At 41.8% G+C, this 19,577-nt stretch overlaps 1 protein-coding gene across 1 annotated transcript in view; it reads left to right on the forward strand.

The window, feature by feature from the left end:
* The window catches only part of DLGAP2 (DLG associated protein 2), a 465,089-nt gene that overhangs the window by 67,796 nt on the left and 377,716 nt on the right, over positions 1-19,577 (forward strand). The window contains exon 2 of the mRNA XM_083831130.1: positions 14,479-14,533. Within this exon, the coding sequence (XP_083687256.1) occupies positions 14,479-14,533 (55 nt within the window). The remainder of the gene's footprint in view (positions 1-14,478; positions 14,534-19,577) is intronic.

The following is a 19,577-nucleotide window of genomic DNA, read 5'->3' on the forward strand; positions in this document are numbered from 1 at the left end:
CTTTGTGATCTGAGTAACATTTTGCTAATTGTGCAAAGTGGAGGAAATCATCATCCCAAAAGGTGCATCTCATCTCGCAATAATGGACCATGACAGCCTTTTGAACGCTAAGAGCCTAGCATCTCCATGTGGCAGATGTTTGACTTGCAACTCAGTCGCCCTGATTGTGGATAAATTGTGCCTCCATTGCGTATTCCTCAAGAGGTGAGGCAACACTGTCATCTCCATCACCAGCTTTGTTGACGCTCTTGGGGATTATCTAAGATCTCTTGGCTCATCCCACAGTGTTGGAGAAGTGTCACCTGCTGAGGACTAGGCACCGTTAAGTTCAGGTGAGACCTTTGTGCAGGTTTTTGATCTCTCTTTTCACCTTTATAGGCATCAAAAATAACCTTTCTATGGATACATCTTCCGGTTTTCTAGTGGTACGTAGACCCTGAGCTGATAAAAGATTAGAAAAATTTATGGAAGCAACACAGTTTTAACAGCATGGTATCATCAGCTCACAGATTAAAACTGCCCTGCTGCTCTTCCCATTTGTATTCTCAAAACCCGACTGCACACATTATGCACTCCTTCTTCAAAAATCCACACCAGAAGAAAATCTGTTCATCTGGAATTGAAAAAATTATACCCTGCTATCTGAGACCTATCCTTGCTTTATCTCACCTTCAGCAAAATCTCCCCAGATGACTGGGTCTTGCCGTAACCTGTCATATTGTTCAATATTGAATGAAACATGGGTAATAAAGACAAATTTTGTTTTTAAAGAGAAAGCTGTTATTTCCATAAGAATGCTTGCTTGTTGAGGATGGAGGTATGGGCAGTCACTTCGTGTTTTGAAATCTATATCCGCCTGTACCATCAAACATTGCTAAGGGCATGAACAAGGCTCAGACATCCTTCTCTGTTTGCTGTCTTTGCATGAAAGACTTGTGTAACCTAAATCTGTGAAATAAGTATTCCTAAAAATAACCCTTCTTTCTCTGTTTTTCTGCCGTCACTTGCAGTGGTCCATCAGGAGTGAAATGCCCCAGTTCTGTGTATGCATGAATTCTGTAGTGTGCTGCTACCTCAGTATGCTGGGCCAAAAGATGATAGAATGGACTTGGGTAAACTATGCCTGCTTTGCAGTTCTCAGGCCATCTTTCACCTGGCCAGAGGAGACAGCTAGATAAAATTGCAGACATCTGATTCATCTCTGCCATTGTCCTGTTGAGGAAAGAGAGTGCTCCAAAGTGGCAGAATTATAAAAGTCACCTTTGAAGTACAATACCACATAATTTTAACAGGTATACTCTGGTCCTAATACAATGGGGACTTCAATTTTCCCACTGTGTGTAGATGGAAATATGTATAGGTGACTTCTATTTCTCAGCTATAAATAAATGGGAAATTAGATACAGCAAATACCTTCTGAAAGCAACCATATGTCATAGTTATACCAGTAATAAATTATAAACTCTTAGGGGACTTCGTTGCTAGTTCAAGTCATGACCCACCACTCACTTCTGATACACGCGTTGTGATTCGATTCACAGTGAGAAAGGTCTCTGAAATCAGTACCATAAATGCAGGTAAACAGGATTTTTTTTTGTTTGGTTGGTTTTTTGTTTTGTGTGTGTGTGTGAGTTAACTTTTATGCTTAAAACAACTAAACAACTTTGCTCATCTTACTCATAACTTCTGAACTGAATTTCTCTGTATATATGTGACTCCTACACAGTAGAATAAAGCAGGCCATTGGGAGAGTTTTGTTGCCAAGACCCGGTACAAAACCATAAACTTTCATTTTTAATGAAGATTACTTTCCTTCTAACAAAGATGCAGGGGAGGACTTTTACTCTGTTTTATGTGTTTAATGGATGAGCTTCTCCAGTGCAAATACAGGTATCAAAATCTTTAGGATCCCTGTGCTTCACATGTAAATCTTTACAAGCAGAGTTCCAGAACAGCAAGGAGGAATAACACTCAGGGTTCACTGGCATTTGTCTTGTATATATTATTATTGTGTAAATAATATGTGCATTAGAATCTCATAATTTATTGAAGATGTGAATTAAAAAGACTTTTGGTAACAAGCCACAGTATAAAGGCATTCCACAGCACTGTCCCAGACAAAAACCTGAGGGACCAAGTTACGGCTGGCTTTGTGGTGTGTGGGTGAGACGAAAGCCAGCAGAGCGTCTCAGCTTTCCTCTAACAAAACCTGGGGGGACCAAGACACGACTGGCTTTGTTCAGCTGTGCGTGGGCGAGGTAGAAGCGGGAAGATCATCTCACCTCTGCTCTGACAAAACCTTTGAGGGGTTAAATACTGCCCACTGAGGCACCACAAGCACGATGCATGTTGGTACCACCAGGTCCAGCCCTCTCCTCAGTTGCCGGGTGCTTCCACATTCTCCAGCACTGTTTTTGGGGTGTTCCTGAGTCGGGAAGGTTTTTTTCCCTCTGTGTGCTTCTGTCGCAGGCTGCTGCAGCCACAGCAGCATCCATGTCTGTCTGACAGCGATGCAGCTCCGAGGCCTGTGAGCAGAACAGGTTGCCATTTAGGATCCAAGGTGACTCATGATGAGGACTGTGACTTCTGCTCGGGAGAAATGACCGAGGAGACCAGAAATCTCCGTCGCGGGGACTCCGGCACCTGTCTCTGCAGCGCGTGTGCATTCCCACGTGCGTGCAGCCCGTCGGCCGCCTTCAGTGCAGAAGGAGCGCGGGGAGGTAGCCAGGGCCTCTCTGCTGAAGGGTTTACAATTCTCCAGGCTGACATCATTTACTGTGGTGTCCTGTGGCCTTGCTCTGTGCTTGCTTTTATCTGCACCGACCACGCTGGGGAACCTCACAGCACCACAATGCCAGGAACAGCGGCAGGGCAGGCTTTTCCCCTGGAGGACCGCTTTCTCTCACACGACATCATCGCTTATCTGTACCCCTGTAGTACCGTAATCTCCAACTAGGAGACCTCACAGTCTAGGCATTGCAAAGGACTCGCATACTTTGTAGCTAAATAGATTAACGTGGAGGGAAAAGGGATTACTATTAGCATTTTTGCATTTTAGCGAATGAAAATGAAGTTGCTTTATCTGGTCAAAAATATATATGCAAGCACTAGATTTTTTTGTTTGTTTGTTTTCTCTAAACAGTCAGATGCTTAAAGATAAATAAATCATAATAACTCAGTCAATTATTTCTTTAGATAAGTGACTTCTGCCAAATAACTCTCCACATTTTACCCTTAAATTAATTAAACAATTGCAGCCCTGGGGTGACTACTTTGTAACTTCGGAGGGAATAGCTGTCTTTAGCTGACTCCTAAAGCTGCTGTGCTTCTGTACAGCTTTTGGGTTTTGGGTTTTGCATGTAGATGTGAATGTGCTCATTATTCACATTTAAGATTCGTTAGTAGAAATAGAAATTGCATTTGTCTATTATACATAAATTTGGGGGAGGATGGAGGAACTGTTGCCTTTTAGTGTATATCATACGGTGATTTTTGACTCCATTAGTACATTAAATCTAGTATATTACAACTGTGGAGTAATTTGGGTCGGAGGAGACTTCTAGAGGCTGTCTAGTCTCACTGTCTGATCAGTGTGGGGCTGCTCTGAAAGTTAGAGCAGGTTTCTCAAGACTTTGTCTATCTCAGTTTTGAAAATCTTCAAGGATGGAGATTCCACAGCCTCTCTGGGATTTTCTTTTTTTTTTTGCTGTCCAGACAATTTCCTTTGCTGTAACTTGAAACCATTGCCTTGCATCCCTTCACTGTGCACCTATGAGGACAGTCTTGTTCTGTCTTCTCCATAATGCTTTCAGTGCAATTAGATCCCTCTTTAGCTTCCTTTTGTCTTTCTCAGGATCCCCTGAGTCCCTCACCGTGAGAAGGTCACCACCTTCCAAAGACAGCAGAACAAGGACTCACACTCATCACTGTATCCCACCCAGCTCTATGGGCTTGCCATATCCAGCTGGCCTAAGTGATTTCTTCCTTGATCCCCCTGGACACACAGTTCAGGAGTGACGCCAGGGGATAGGTAAACCTCTTCCATTGCTGTAGGACATCCAGGATGTGGACTCCAGGCAAGCAGCAAACTCCTGAGACAGCCGGTCTGGTCAGCAGATAAGTGTCGTTGACTCCCTGGAAGAGAATATCCAGCTGTTATTACCCATTGCTTCCTTTCTGTGACCTGTGGATCAGGCTCATTCCCCTTCCAAACCCTGTAAGTGACTAGCTGCCACCCTCCACCACTGTGGGGACCTTTGTCAGTCCCTTGACAAGGGGAGTCTGTGGCCCTCTCTCCTTCAGAAGAAGATGTTGCTTGGGCTCATGCCTCTGCAGATTATCTGTGGAGAATTGTGACCAACCTTTGGAGTATTAGTGGTCTGCTACAGTTATTTCTGACCTGTGAATCATCTGAGCCACACCAGAGAGTAGGATATCCTGCATGTAGGTATTGCCACTAGGTAGGAGATGCTACTGCTGCATATGGCGGTAACAGATGAAAGAAATATTTGTGATTTCTAGTTTACACCAAAACCTGTTTCTTGGGTCCAGTTGCAAGTGCAAGTGAATTTGTTTATGTCACTTTATATGTAGTGCAGTGATTGTTCTTCTGAGTTTGTTAGAAACACATCGTTTGAAGGAAAGTTGAAAATATAATTGCTCTTGTCCTGAGATTTATCCTCCTCTTCATTTGCTTTTGGAAAAAGAAATTATAGCATCAATTGAAAAGTCTTGGTCTTTTCCTCCCAGCAGTGTTACTGTGTCCATTTGGGGGCATCATCATCTCTCAGATTCAGAGCACTTTGACATTGCAGATCCAGATTTTTGAAGGTCTTAATTTGGACAGCAGTGCAATTATTTTGACACCAAACTGATGTGTTCCCAATGGACCTGTGTTTATCACACTGTGTTTAGTCTGAGGCATCATAAGTAATCTGTAGATTCTCTTTTAAGTGCAGTCAATTACGGTAATTGGACCTGGAGTTCACAAATACATGGGTCACTACAGCAAGGTCTTGGTCTGTCAGGGAGTAGTGTACTCTTCTGAAAAGTGAAAGATGTAAAGGAGGTGTTATTGTTGCTAATGTACTGTTCTCAAAGAGTCTAAATACTGAAGAAGTCAGAAAGCAATAGGTTTACAGGCTCTTGCTACTACCACCAGTTATTTTCCTATATCATTAAATCATTAAATATAATGATATAGGGAAAAGGCAGTTCTAAGTTATTTAATTGGGTCACTTCACAGCAAGATGTGCTGCTAACTTTTGGAACACATAAATTTATTTTTTTCCAGAGACTTGCCTAGTTCTCTGTTTAGTGTGCATATTATATTTTTATGAGAACTATGTGAAGGGAGCATACTTTAGATGATAACTTTTAAAATATTTCATGTTTATAAGTGCTTGTTAAACAAAGGACAATTCTAATTAGTTCATGCTAATGCAAATGAATCTGAAATGTGTCATAGTGACAATAATATTTTCTTTCCTGGGCCGTCAAAAAATGATCAAACTCATGTTTCAGCTTGACTTGCCATGGTGACTTCAATAAAAGGAATAAAAAAAAAATAGTGTATGGAGCTTTATAACAATACAACTTTTCTTCTAGTGTTTCTTTCCCTTATTTAGTTTTGATTCAGATGTACAGAATAGATTATGCAGTCAGTGGGTTCCTCATTACTTAAATGTCTGTCACTTTTATTTGAAAATTCTGCTACAGAAACATTGCTTCTGTTGTTGGTATCAATACTTCCTTTAATTGTGGAAAGGGTTTTAAGAAAAATCCATTTTCTTGAGATGCAATACAATCTGAAAAAAAACACCAACATATTAGTATGGATATTGTAATGTTTTCAGAAAAATTCTGGGATATATCTTCCTTAACCCAACATTTATTTTTATTCAAAATCAAAAGGAGACAATATAGGTCATTAAATGTGATTTGATATGCTATGACAAATACATTAATACAACATAAAAGTATTTGATATGTGGTAAATATGATTTGTCTTTTTTTTTTTTTTTCAATATAACTTGTCCTTTCAATAAACGTGTTTTCTTTATGTTCTTGGTATCTAACTGGGAATGGTAGACTAAGGTCCAGGATGGTGAGAGAAGAGAATGCTTTCACTCCAAAGAACACAAAGCAGATGAATCATTAGCAACTTCTGTTTTGGCATTAAATTAGCGTGAAAGTTCACCAGTGAATATGTGAAATTGGATATTGGACAACAGCAATCTAGTGAAGCCTTGAAGTAACATAATTGGACAAGCCTGGGACATCTCATCAGAATACAATGGAATAAACTGACAAGACAGCCTTCCTACTCGAGCCGCAGTGGGTGGGAAACATTTTGGCACAGCCTGTCTTTGCAGCAGGGTGCTGCTCATCAGAAGCCATGGTGAAAGGTTGTTTCCTTGGGAGGGCAGAGGAGCTGACAGCCAGCAGGGAATGATTGAAAGACATTAAAAAAGCTTCACTGTTTTTCAGCCACACCAGATACATTAAAAATTGAGTCAATATTTTCCATGTGAACAGTGATCTCTTCCTCTGGCTTTGCCGTTATCATAGAAACGTAGAATATCCTGAGTTGGAAGGGACCCACAAGGATCACTGAGTCCAACTCCTGGCTCCACACAGGACTACCCCAAAATCAGACCCTATGTCTGAGAGCATTGTCCAAATGCTTCTTGATCTCTGGCAGCTCGGTGCCGTGACCACTTCCCTAGGGAGCCTGTCCCAGTGCCCAACCACCCTCTGGGTGCAGAACCTTTCCCTAACCCCCAGCCTGACCCTCCCCTGTCCCAGCCCCATGCCGTTCCCTCGGGTCCTGTCGCTGTCCCCAGGGAGCAGAGCTCAGCGCCTGCCCCTCCGCTCCCCTCGTGAGGGAGCTGCAGGCCGCCATGAGGCCTCCCCTCGGCCTGCTCTGCTCTGGGCTGAACAAACCAAGGGACCTCAGCTGCTCCTCTTACATTTTCGCCTCCAGACCCTTTGCCATCTTCGTAGTCCTCCCTTGGGCGCTCTCTAACAGTTTTATGTCCTTCTTATATTGTGGCACCCAAAACTTATGAATGGGGTTGGTATTGCTCTGGCACCGCACACGCACATGGTTGGGTAAGAGCTGGAAGGGCAGGGCCCTCTGGTCCTGCCGCTCTCCTCAAGAGCTAGATGTTTCAAGGGCTGGTTTGTTGGTAGTGTTGCTGATGGCAGTGTGAGTTGTGTCCATTAACCGCTTCAAGTGGGACTTAAAAAAGAGCCACTGGTAATCTTAGGTTGCCTCTGAGTACTTAGAGGAGCTGAAATGATACCATTATACTGTGTTGATGCAATCCCTAGATAACCCTTAAAAAGCATAACAAAATCTAATGATGCTTGTGAGACCGGAATGAAGTGCAGATTCAGCTTCTTGTAGGTTGAACCCACTGCAAACAGTTATAAAGCATTTCCATTTCAGCACCTGGTTACAAGTACCTGACTGGTTTGAAAGAAGAAACAGAGTAATGCTGTAATGATAACCCTTTAGCTTATGATGGTCCATATCACACAACAGCTTGTGAACATGAAACCTTGCCTACTTCTCATGCTCTGTCTGAGGGCAAATACCTTTACAGACTTGTTGGATAACTGGCTGCTTGTTCGTTGACTGCTAGGTCAGGTTGATTGCTGGACTTCATGATCCTGAAGGTCTTCTCCAATCTAAACGATTCTGTGGTTCAGCGAAAGGCTGAATCCTGAACACTTCCTTTTTGCTGAATGAGAAGCAGGGAATAGGTTACAGATGAGCAGGACCTTCACCTTTTAACAGTGCCACTGACAATGCAGACGTCTAAAATCCTCAGGTATCAAGTCCAAAAGAGAGAAACAATAATAAAAAGGAAACCCAAATAGATTATGCCTCTGCAGTGACAAGAGACAGCAAAAGACCTTCACAGAAGTGAGAGTGCAGAATTTCAAATGTTTATAAGATCTAGTTGTTACAAACACCATCTCAAAACATCTCTGTAGCAGCTGATGAGGAAATCTTGCCTAAAACATAAGTTCCAAGACAAATACAAGGAAAAGCAAATACGGAGATATAATGGATAAGATCCTTAGAATGAAAAAAAATTACAATTCCTTCTTTGCAATTTGTGCGGATTGTAGGGAAGAAGCAATGCTTAGCATTGAGCAATGCAGATAGCAATGCCTAGGGGGTGCCTGACTTTTTTTAAAAAATTGACACAACATTCAAAACACAAAAATACAGGAACTCACTGGTTCACACCAAAACATCTAAACTCTATTCACTCCAGTACAGTACTGCTTCCAAATAAAATGCAAAGGACACTTTATGAGATGGCTCTGCCCAAGGACCCTTTCTTTGTAATCATCAATGCATAAGTAAAGATAAAATTTCGTAATATGTTTTCTCAATATTTTTGTAAACCTGTATGTATTTGCCCACCATATGTATGACAGATTTTCTTCTGAATATTACCATAATCTTGCCACTAAAATGTTTCACATGCTAACTATAATAGTCTGCTGGGGGAGGGAGGTTAAGAGGATAGGGATTTATCTCAGAGGCAGTCCGTGGCAGAGGTCGAACATAAACATAAGGACCATGTAGATGGCCAGCGTGGTTGGCGTGGCCAAAAGGTGATATTCTACCTTTGCAATCTTTGGGATCACTGGATTTCTAGGACGTAAAAAGCAGAGACAAATATCCCGTCACAGTTTGGGACTTGAAAATCAAGCCGATGTTCTTCCCTTCTGGAAATGTATACACCACCCTTTAACTTCTGCCTTGAGTTTTACTCTGATTTGGGAGTTCTGTAATGTTGGACCTAGGAAACCGTTTATCTTCATTTAACTTACTTTCCAGCAATACGTTTTAATTTAGTAAACAAATGTGAATAGATGAGAGAAAATAATACACAGTTTACTTTCCTATAGCCATTTTAACAGTATAAGTGGAGTAGAAAGCAATCAGAACATCTTTATCATTCAATAGCATTGAAAGGTCTGAACATACTCTTGCAGCAGATCCTTTTAAGTGAGTAGGTATCAATTTCACAGAGGCATTTTTTCATGGTAGAATTATTTTACTTCATGTTTCAGCTTCTCTGTAAGGTTTTCTTTCTTCCTCTCTTTCTTTCTTCCTCTCTTTCTTTCTTTCTTTCTTTCTTTCTTTCTTTCTTTCTTTCTTTCTTTCTTTTTCTTTCTCTCTCTCTCTCCCTCCCTCCCTCCCTCTTTCTCGTTCTCTCGTTCTCTCCTTCTCTCTTTCTTTCTCTCTTTCTCTCTTTCTCTCTTCCTCTCTTTCTCTCTTTCTCTCTTTCTTCCTTGTCTTACGAGGAGCGGCTGAGGGAACTGGGGTTGTTTAGTCTGGAGAAGGGGAGGCTCAGGGAGACCTTAGTGCTCTCTGCAACTACCTGAAAGGAAGGTGTGGGGAGCTGGGGGTCGGCCTCTTCTCACAGATAACCAGTGATAGCACTAGAGGGAACAGCCTCAAGTTGTGCCAGGGGAGGTTCAGGTTAGAAATTAGGAGACATTTCTTCTCAGAAGGAGCAGTCAGGCATTGGAACAGGTTGCCCAGGGAAGTGGTGGCGTCACTGTCACTGGGGTTGTTTAAGGAAGGGTTGGACCTGGTGCTTAGGGACATGGTTTAGTGGGTGATAGTGGTGGCAGGGGGATGGTTGGACCAGATGATCTTGGAGGTCTTTTCCAACCTTAATGTTTCTATGATTCTATGATTCTTTCTCTTTCCTTTTTGAAACTGTGTTAGGTGTTAGTACTTTCCAAACTTAAACAGATTTTGTAAGAATTAATTCTAGTCCTTGTTAAACCACACTAAAAAAGTATTGCACAGTGAACATGCAGAGAACTCAAATGTCTTATTTTTGTGAAATGAAAGAAGCATACATATAAGAATATTATATAAATATATGTGAATACTCTCTGCTGCTCTGAGAAGCTTTCTGCATATCTCTATTGCATTTCTATATCTATAGGTGATCTATATATTATTTTGAACATTGTGTTAATTTGAACATTAATTATGGCGTCTAAATATGTGTGTGTATATATATATACGTACACACAGCAAGCTGTAATGAAAACAATTATGAACAGGTCCTGACGAATATCCACTGACATCAATTAGAAGTTTTTATTGAATCTGAGGAAGTTTTTGCACTGACACCATGATCTAAGATTGCTCTCTTGCTACACGATTACGTAATTGTATACTGTGGGACCAGAGCTAATCTGGCTACTGCTAGGGAAGCACCTTGGCGATAAGGACACACTACCTGCTGTGTTATTTATTCTATTTCTGTGTCTCTGCGTCCAGTTTTAATTTAGTATTGCAATGCCTTAGCTTCCAGCTGACAGCTTATAAAACAACTGAAGGTTAAATCTTCAGCTTAATGCAATTGATACCTGTTTTTCTTTTTTTTTTTTTTTTTAATTTTCCCAAGGAAAAAGAAGCATATTCAAAAACAATCTTCTATTCTCTGTACATTTTTTTTTTTTTCTGCATGTGAAGCCCTGCTGTTGCTCCTATGTTCTGACTTCTTTATCAGAAACCACTCCAGGTCTGGTTGTGGTTGTGGTTGAGATTGTCACTCAGATTGCACCTGTTCAGGTAAAGTTTCAAGCCACAATAATAACAACAACAACAACAATAATAATAAAATATAGTGTCTACCTATGAAAATAAGGAAAAAACTCTGAGATGTAAGGGCATTTTAAGGAATAAGACAGGGATTGCAACATTCAAATGAATGAAAAGCAAGAATCAGGGGAAAGGAGAGACATGTAGAGAGGGAAAGGTGACAGTTTTGCTGAGGAATGCTCATGTCATTTTCCCTAGGGAGGAGAGGAACGGAGTGGGGAGAAGGTGGGAGGAGAGCAGTGTGAAGAGGCTCTTGGGTACCATGGAGATGGGTACAGTGTAAAAATCTGTATACTGTAGATAAGTAAGTGGGAGGTTGATATCAAACTCCTACCAGCCAGAAATGGGCTTTGTACAGGGTAAACATGTTAAGGGGTGGGGAGAAGGCAGCATTGTTTTAGCCTCTTCCATGCTGGTTGCCTACTTAACACTTAAGACAGCAGAGGGAAGGGAAAAGCAAATGTTTTTCAAGCTTGTGCCTTTCAGTGTGACTGTTCTCTTATCTGTATCATGCCTACCAGGAATGTAAAAATTACATTCTAGAGCTTTTCTTTTCCCAATGAAATTGTCTCGCTATTCCAGACTTGCTTTTTTCCTGTCTCTTCTTTTCATTTCAGCCTTAATTTGATTAACTGGGTGCTCATAATAAATTCATAATGCTTCTCCATGATTCGCGAATGTGGGGAAAAAAAATGTGACAGATTCACTAGGAACGAAGTGTTACTTTGTGTCTGAGTAAGACAGGGTGTTTTCAAAATTCAGTCTTTGTGTTACACTGCTTTGAAAGACTGTCTCTGCTCATTTTAGGATTCCTTTGTTCTCTGGTTCTAATTTTTATGCTTTCAATGCCTATAAGACTGTGCTGTTATTTATATCCATGGCCATAAGGAAAATGCTATAGTTTCTAAGTGTTATGATGCACTCCTAAGAATCACTGGATTTTTTTATTTTTTAAAGTTCAAGGAACAGTATAGAATGATGTATAGTCTACTAGTAGAATATTGTTATTTGTGCTATTGATTCTTCTTAAAATACAGGCTTCCTGCTGTCTGTAAGTGTGGGTAAGGCAAGCTGATACTTTGGTTCAAGTCCTACCTACTCTGTTCCCTTAAATAGTCCTACTTGAAGCAAGCAGGCTAGTTTTGTGACTACTTCAAGTGAGAAGGATTTCTGCTTAAGGAGGCAATGCTGAAAGGTCTTCCGTATACTGAAAGAGATGAGAAGGGGCAGTATTTAGCTGCATACAGAAATTTGGGAGCATCAGCTCTCAAACATGCACATGCGTGTACAGCTTTGTCTGTCTGCGGACAGTAATGACTCTAACACTGAGTGCTTGAACTTGCAACAACATTTTTTGATAGAGCTTCCTTAAATGGTTATTTTTTACATGCATCCAAAACAACCTTCCCTTAGACTGCAGGGGCAAAAGGATGTGAGTCTGCTCCTGAAGCCCTGTGGCTCAGAGGCATGGACCTGGCTTTGGCTCTGAGAGCATTACAGTAAGGGCAGTGGGACCTCTTTAAACAGGGTAGCAACAGAATGAAGTAAAAAGAGCAGTACATGGCTCAGAAGTAGGTAGCTGTAAGCCTATCACAGAATCACAGAATGGTTGAGGTTGGCAGGACCTCTGGAGGCATCTGGTCCAACCCCTGCTCAAGCAGGGCCACCCAGAGCAGGCTGCCCAGGCCCGTGTCCAGGTGGCTTTTGAAGATCTCCAAGGAGGAGACTCCACAGCCTCTCTGGGCAGCCTGTGCCAGTGCTCAGTCACCTTCCCAGTAAAGAAGTGCCCCCGAATATTGAGATGGAACTTGCCGTGCTTCAGTTTGTGCCCGTTGTATCTTGTCCTGTCCCCTGGGCACCACTGAAAAGAGCCTGTATTTTTCCTCTTTGCACCCTCCCTTCAGGTATTTACAGACATTGGTAAGAACCCCCCTGAAACTTAGGTTTTCCTTCTGCCATCAAATTTTGTGGACTTCCAAGAGTGGTGCTGGTGACCGATGTCATGTCTAGGGAAGGGAGCACTGGCCTGGCAGCCTTCAGAAATCCCGGCAGCTACAGCCCTGCGCCTCTCAGGGACAAAAGCACACGTGTGTATGTTTGCAAGAGTGAGCTGAAGGAGTCTGAGAAAAATAAGCTGCTTAGCAAGCCAAAGGTTTACAAGAGGTGCTACAATGTGATAAAGCCCCAAATGTGAGCATAAATTGAATTTCCAACAAAGCAGTGTCCTCATAATCTGTTGGGGGGATATGCTGAGAAGTTTCCGTGGATCTGACTTGATTACTCTGTGCCTAACATCCACCACTTAAACCCACCTTGCTTTCCCTTTTATCAAAAAGCTCATCTTTAGAATTATGCCAGATTTATTTTTGCAAGAGCTTATATTTAAATGCTTTGTTTTCAGTAGAGTTTGGAGGAGCTGGGGGGGGGGGGGGAATTCCTTCTCACTGCAGCTTTGTGTCCAGGACAGCTTTCTGCCCTCAGACTGGCTCTTCAAGTTAAAACGCCAATAAAAGCACAATTTTGCAGTGGCAGTGCCACTGCATGTGTGCATTCAGGAGGAAGCATGGTGCAGCAAGTTTCTCAAGACTTTAATTCGTTGTGCTGGAGGACAGAGGAGCCGAGGTGTCGGTCCCCCAGGGGTTATCAGCGTGTGTATTGGACAAGGCCGCAGGGAGGGACGGGGCCCTGTGGTGTCGCCGCAGGGCACTGCGTGTCCAATTCCCTCATCCCGAGCTGTTAACCTTGGCCAAACTGCAACAGCAGTCTGTGATAAAAGGTCCCTAGGCCCTAAAGTATCTTCTGTCATGAATTTCTAAAACTTAATGCGAGCTGTGTGGTGTGCCTAGGGCGTTCTCAGTGGTTAGAAGGCCGGTATTTCCACACAGTGGTTATGCTGGTCTCCTGTTTGTCGAAGCTTTTTTTTTTTTTTTTGAGCCTTTCAGACTTTAAAGGGTACAGGTTGACCCCTACGAGACAATTTATAGAGGACATCTCAGAGCATGGCTTTTAATTGGCTTTTTCTCTGAAACAGCAAAGGAAGAGCCGTTAAACTTTAAGCTGCAGTTTTACAGATGCTGATAGCCTTGTAGAGGGTGTTAATTCTAGATGCAAAAGTCAGACTAAAATAGGTCTTGGGTGCTTCAAGTATAGTTTGCTGCTGGTAGGAGCACCAAAACAAGTGACTCCAGTGTATAAACCTGTGAAGAAACGTAGGTCCCTACCCAGAAGAAAGGGCCAGCGGTGGTGGGAAGCTTCTTCAGCATTTCTCAGTGGCTGCCAGTGGCAATCAGCACAGTGGGTGTGGTGAACCACAAGCACAGGACCTCATCTGTCCGCATTCCCTTGAGTTTCGTTCTCAGACTTCTGTGGTTTTGTGTTAGCTACTGGAAATGGGCATCTGAGAAGTGAAGTGCTGTGATCTGGAGTCTGATCCTCAGTGATTTATGAAAAGCTGAACCTCGTAGCCCCAGGGCTAAACGTGCAAAATAAGGAATAGCAGCAGCATTGACTGATAACATGCTATCTTTCTAAGTTGAGCACAATTAATTGTGTGTTTTTATTATTTTACTCAACTTTTCAATATTGTAGTCTATGGGAGAGGATAACAGTACCTTTACCTAGTAGTAAGCAGCTAGTCTTGTACCATTCTTCTCAGTGTGTGGTTCCTAATGAGGAAGGTTCAAATTTGCACCGTACAACAGTTAATTTGCATCGAGAATGAAAGCACAAAGCTTGATCAGATATGCACTCTGACAATCATCATCTCTTCTTCATGTGATGTTGAAAATACGTTTATGTTAATGTCTGCTTCTGTGTTTCCACAGGTTCTGCCTGGCATACTGCAGAAGCATTGCTGTATTTTGCCTGACAGGAACACAGGTAAACTTTTCTCTTAATGAGTTAATATTGGATTATGGTTTGGAGAAATACAAACACAAATTGGATTATATGGAGAAGTCCTGTTTGCTACTTAGAGTCACTGAAGTCTGTTCTAGTTAGCGATGGACTGGGTACTTAGCTTGTTTAAATCATCTGCTTTCATATGAAGATTTTGTGTATTCTGTCAGCTTTCTGGAGCTATTGCTTTTGTAGAGATTGCTAGCAGGTCTTGCTTATAAGGGTACTTGTATGAATTTCTGAAGTGTCTCTTGTTAATTATAAAGTTACAGTTCTGGAGAGAAAGGAGAAAGAGTCTGAAATCCGGTCCTCTTGACTCACAAAAGTGTTAAGCAGTAAGTCTTATGCTAATTCTGACTGCAGATAAATGCTTGCTTTGTGCTTATTTTTTAGATACTAAGGGGTTAGAATATGACACAGGGTGTATCATTAATGATGCCTTGCTATTGTGCAGGAGGAGACTTAAATAATAAGTTTGTGACCAGAACAAATCAATTGATGAGAACAATAACATGGACAAGAAGAAAACGATTAAGTAATTTTACATTCTTTTATTACAGGGAAAACAATTTCTTCTAAAATAAGCTTTAAAATCCTTTTTAGAATGTTATAAATTGGGTGAAACTGACAGAATATGGACGGAATTGTGAGTTTGATTTAACAGACTAATTTCAGAGAGGCAGAAGAAAAAACACAGCTTGTTTTCAGTACCTGTTTAATAGAACATATATGAATGCTTGCAGCTCTTAAGACTTCTTCCCTCTTCCCCCCCCCCTTTCAGTAGCGACAATTAAAACAAACCGGTTTGTTCCCTGGCTTGCTGTTGCTTGTATTTCAGGTGCAGTTTGCGCTGAGCGTAATTGCATAGAGAACTTGACTATTGTGTTGAACTGTAGTGCGACTTGTGGTTACCTGCAACTCCTCAAAGAAAAGTTAAAATCTCATTTCCATTTTCATCTGTGAACATGGGAGGAGTACATTATAGTAAGACAGTTAATAATACACCTCTTCTGGAAAGATTTTGAGAGTTTGTAATTAGTGAACAGATTGCAGACAGATTTTGCCTTTGTATTTATTTCATGGTTTCCTGAAAACTTTGCCAAGGAGACACTGTATAATGACCAAAGCCTGTTTTGTGTGTTAATATCCTGTGCTGATTACCTTTTTAAATTTTATCTGTAGTAGAAAGACTTGATCCAGGTTCCATCGATGACCAAACTCTTCTTGACTTGTACAGAAGTGCAGCAAGTAGAGGTCAAAGCCAGTGTGATAGCCTGCTGTTGGGCACTGAGAATCTGACCATTTGGCTAAACAGGGTGAAATTTGCCTTCATAATCAATATCAAGAAAGCCATTTATATAAAATACCAAGCACCTACTAAATCCCAGTCACTTTCGGAAGTGCGTTCATTTGGGCATGAGAGAAGCTTGCTGGTAAAATTGGTATCGCTGGTATTGTTTTGAAGATTTTTGACCTAGGCTCTTTGAAGAAGAATCCTATCAGTTTCTGGCATGTAAAAACTTCTGTACAACTCAAGCACACTTAGGTATGAAAATAGTTGTCATTTCTACTGCTTCTATGTGACTGCTACAAGTATTTTTATGCCTACCTACTGTGTAGTTGGGAGTTGCCAGCAGGTGCAAAGTAGATAATGTCTGTGTTCCATTTTCCCTGTTTCCCTCATTTATGGTGTTTAAATCCTTGGCAGAAAGGAGGAGAAGAAGAGTTCAGAGAGAATGTGGGGGTTTTTCAGTTTCTTCCTGGAGGAGAGGAATGACTGAATTTCTAGCAGGTTGCAGGTGCAGTTGTAGGATCCCAACACAAAAGAGGTTAAACAGAAGTGAGACGATTACTAGTGTATTGTCTGAGCTGCAAGCCCTCTTGCCAGGATTTTGTGGGAGTGCATTTTGTCAGCCTGTTTTCAACCAGCGGAGCTGTGCCCTCCAGGAGCTCTTACAGGTGGAGCTGTGGCCTTTGCAGGGGGGTTTGCCCTCTGCAGCCCTGAAAAGAAGGGCTCAGTTTGCGTCCCCTTCCATTCACGTTTTCTCATGTAACCCAGAGTGAGTAATTAAGGCTGTCTGCCCTTTCTTTGCTCCTTCCTGTCTTCTGCATGTCTGCTTGATGGAGGCAGCTTGGAACTACTTCGCGGTGGGGGATTTACATTGCTGGGACGCTGAGTTTGGTTGGTGGAGTCAATTAGAGATAGGTGAGCCATTTTCCTGTTTGATTGTGTCAGAATCCATGAGTCCACACTAAGAAGAAGGCATTCATTAAGTTTCTGTAAACTTGAAAAGTGCTATTTGAATTCAGACATGTACATTGTATATAATCTTGGCCAGCTCTGTTCTCATTGAGTCTGGAGAAACAGCCGGATTGCAAGCTTCAGATCTTTGTGTTCAGTTGCTGGTGTTTGGAGGAATTTAGGAATGTGCAGAGCTGGGTGTTGTTCCTAATGAAAAGGAGAGAGGGAGAAAGAGATGGACGGGGGGATGGGAGAAGAAAGAGAGGAAGAAGCATAAAACAAGACCTCCAAAACCACTAGAGAAGAACACAGATGTTGTGGGGAGGAGGATGGGTGAAAGGCAGAAGCAGTAGCAGTTTCCCCACTTGTTTATATCTATTCAGCAGCTCAGGAGTTTAGGAGTCTTCAGCTACACGTTGAAGACTGCCACTCTGACCAACCTCTTTCACAGTTTTAGCGCAGGAGCTGCTGGGGATCTGCACCCCCAAGAAGGAGATGAGCCCTGGGGAATGGTGGAGTCAGTGCTGCCAGGCCATCCCCTCACCTGGCTGCCCTTCAAGCCTTGTCTGTCCTGGAGCCTCAGGGAATACGTGTAACAAGTCTTTGAATTAGTATGGCCCTATCTTGCCCATGCCCTGGAAAATTGCACATCCCACTGACTCTTCCTTCACTGTGGAAAAAGTTGAAGAGCCACCACGTACTCTCTTGGTGTCAATATTCTGCATCTGTAAACCAGAGGACAGAGCTATGCATGGGAAGAAACGACACAGGGGCACGGATCACCTTCCCCATCTACTGCAAACTTTTATTTTCAGTGCTTATAACTTGGCTATGAAAACATTTAATGCAGAGCCTTTCAAAAAGCAGGATAGAAGGTAATTCAGCTGCTATCTAGCAATGCAGTTTTGGAGGAAGACACGTATTTAACAAGATTAGGTGTTTCAAAGGTGGAAGGTTTTATTTTTTAAACAAGTAAAGCAGTTACAAGATCTCAGTGTCTGAGTTGAGTGCTTGCATTAAGCTTTTCTAATAGATGATGACGTTTCATTTCTGAAGTGTTAATTTATTTGTGGCTTTCCTTTAATCACAAGTATATTTTCATTACTAAATTAAAAAAAATTCATATGGCACGTATTGGCATAACATGTGTTCATTACCATGTTAGCTGGTATCCAGAACCTGCATTTGTCACATAACTCATGCCTCCAGAGGCAAAACATCCCAGGTCAGACACCTTTATTCTGTACTTCCTTCTTGTTTGCCCTAAGCACAACAAAGAGCTTCACTGATATCCCTTCCTGGTTTCTTTCCATCTCCTTTAAGTTAACCAGCCAGCAACAACTGGGGTGCATTAGCAGGTATAAAGTTAATTGGAAGAAAAGCAGTTACATGCTCTGTACAGGTGTCACTAACAAGTTCATAAGGGGAAACAGTGTGAAGGTACTAATGACCTGGCAGGGAGCAGCTTGCTTATTTCCTTGAATTATATTCCTCTCTCTTTCAAGCTGCAGCTGGAAGAAATAAGCCACTCCTACTGATGGACGCCCACCACCCTCCGTGCATGCATGCAGCCAGTGCAGCCAGCCATAATTCCCTTTACAAATATTTCCAGGAATGATCCATCCCCAGCCTACTGGAACTCTTCAGCCAAGTCAGAAGTCCCTCTGTTGCTGTATGAGCACTTCTGTAAATCTTAAACAGATGCCAAGGCTGTCATTTCCCTTCTCCCCGTACCAAGGTTTGCAGTTATGATGATGGTTTGGAGAGCTGTTTGTACAGTACGAGCAGTGCGTTTGGTTTCTACCCTTGAAATGAAGATAGCCTTTAAGTACAGAGTATCTTGTCATTCCTTAAAAAAAAAAAAAATTAAAAAAATAAAAAATTGAGAGGCAGAAATGCAGCTTTGAAAAAGAGAATTCAGTGTTCAGTGATGTGGATTACTTCTTAAAATATTTTTTTTAAAATTGTTTTATTTCTAGTCTTGCTTGAAGTAGAGCTCTTAGGCAGTGCATGTGGGTTGTTTAGCTATAGATACTTTCACACAAAGAAAAAGAGGAAATATATGTGAAAGCTTATGCTTTTGTGTATGCTATGTTTAAGCAGGCTCAGACTAGATTAGTGAAATATTTGGAGTTTGATTTTTGCCTGTGCCAGGGCTCCCAGCATTGTGATCTGGCCCTGTAAGTGATCCTCAAGGTGAGTACAAATATACGTGGTATAGCAAAAAGGGAGTTATCAGTGGGACTCATTAACAGAGTGTGCTCTGTGCAATTTTTACCGTTGCTGCAACTGTTAAATGAATATTCTCGCACCGCAGAGATGCTGATGGGTGTATGCTGTGTCTGCCGTGGTTGTGCTCTTGAAGCACAGTTATTAGTTTCCTGTGATGAAAGAAAATTGCACAAGCAGCTTCTGTACTATCCTTTTCCGTCATAGCTGTGAGTTTGATATGTGGTGGACTGCTAAATTTGGGCTCATTTTGTCCGCTGAAGATCCCAGAGGAAGTAATGAATCAGTAGTCACTAACAGCTTCTCTTGTTGATTCGTTCTCTGGTGCTTTAAGCTTGCATTTCCTCTCTGATGGGAAAGGAGAGCGGAGGTAAAATAAAGCACAGCCACACCTATCAGGATGACTTGATTCTGATAAATAGCTCTGTTAAACTTTAAATAACACTCTTCAAAAAAAAGAGAAAAGAAAGATTTATGTTGTCTCAAGTTTCTTCATCATCCATTTTCAGGTCAGCTCTTGTGTGCCGATACTGAACTTGCCCAAGACATTACATC

This window comes from Anser anser (genome assembly GCF_964211835.1).
Source record: "Anser anser genome assembly, chromosome: 3".
NCBI lineage: Eukaryota > Metazoa > Chordata > Aves > Anseriformes > Anatidae > Anser > Anser anser.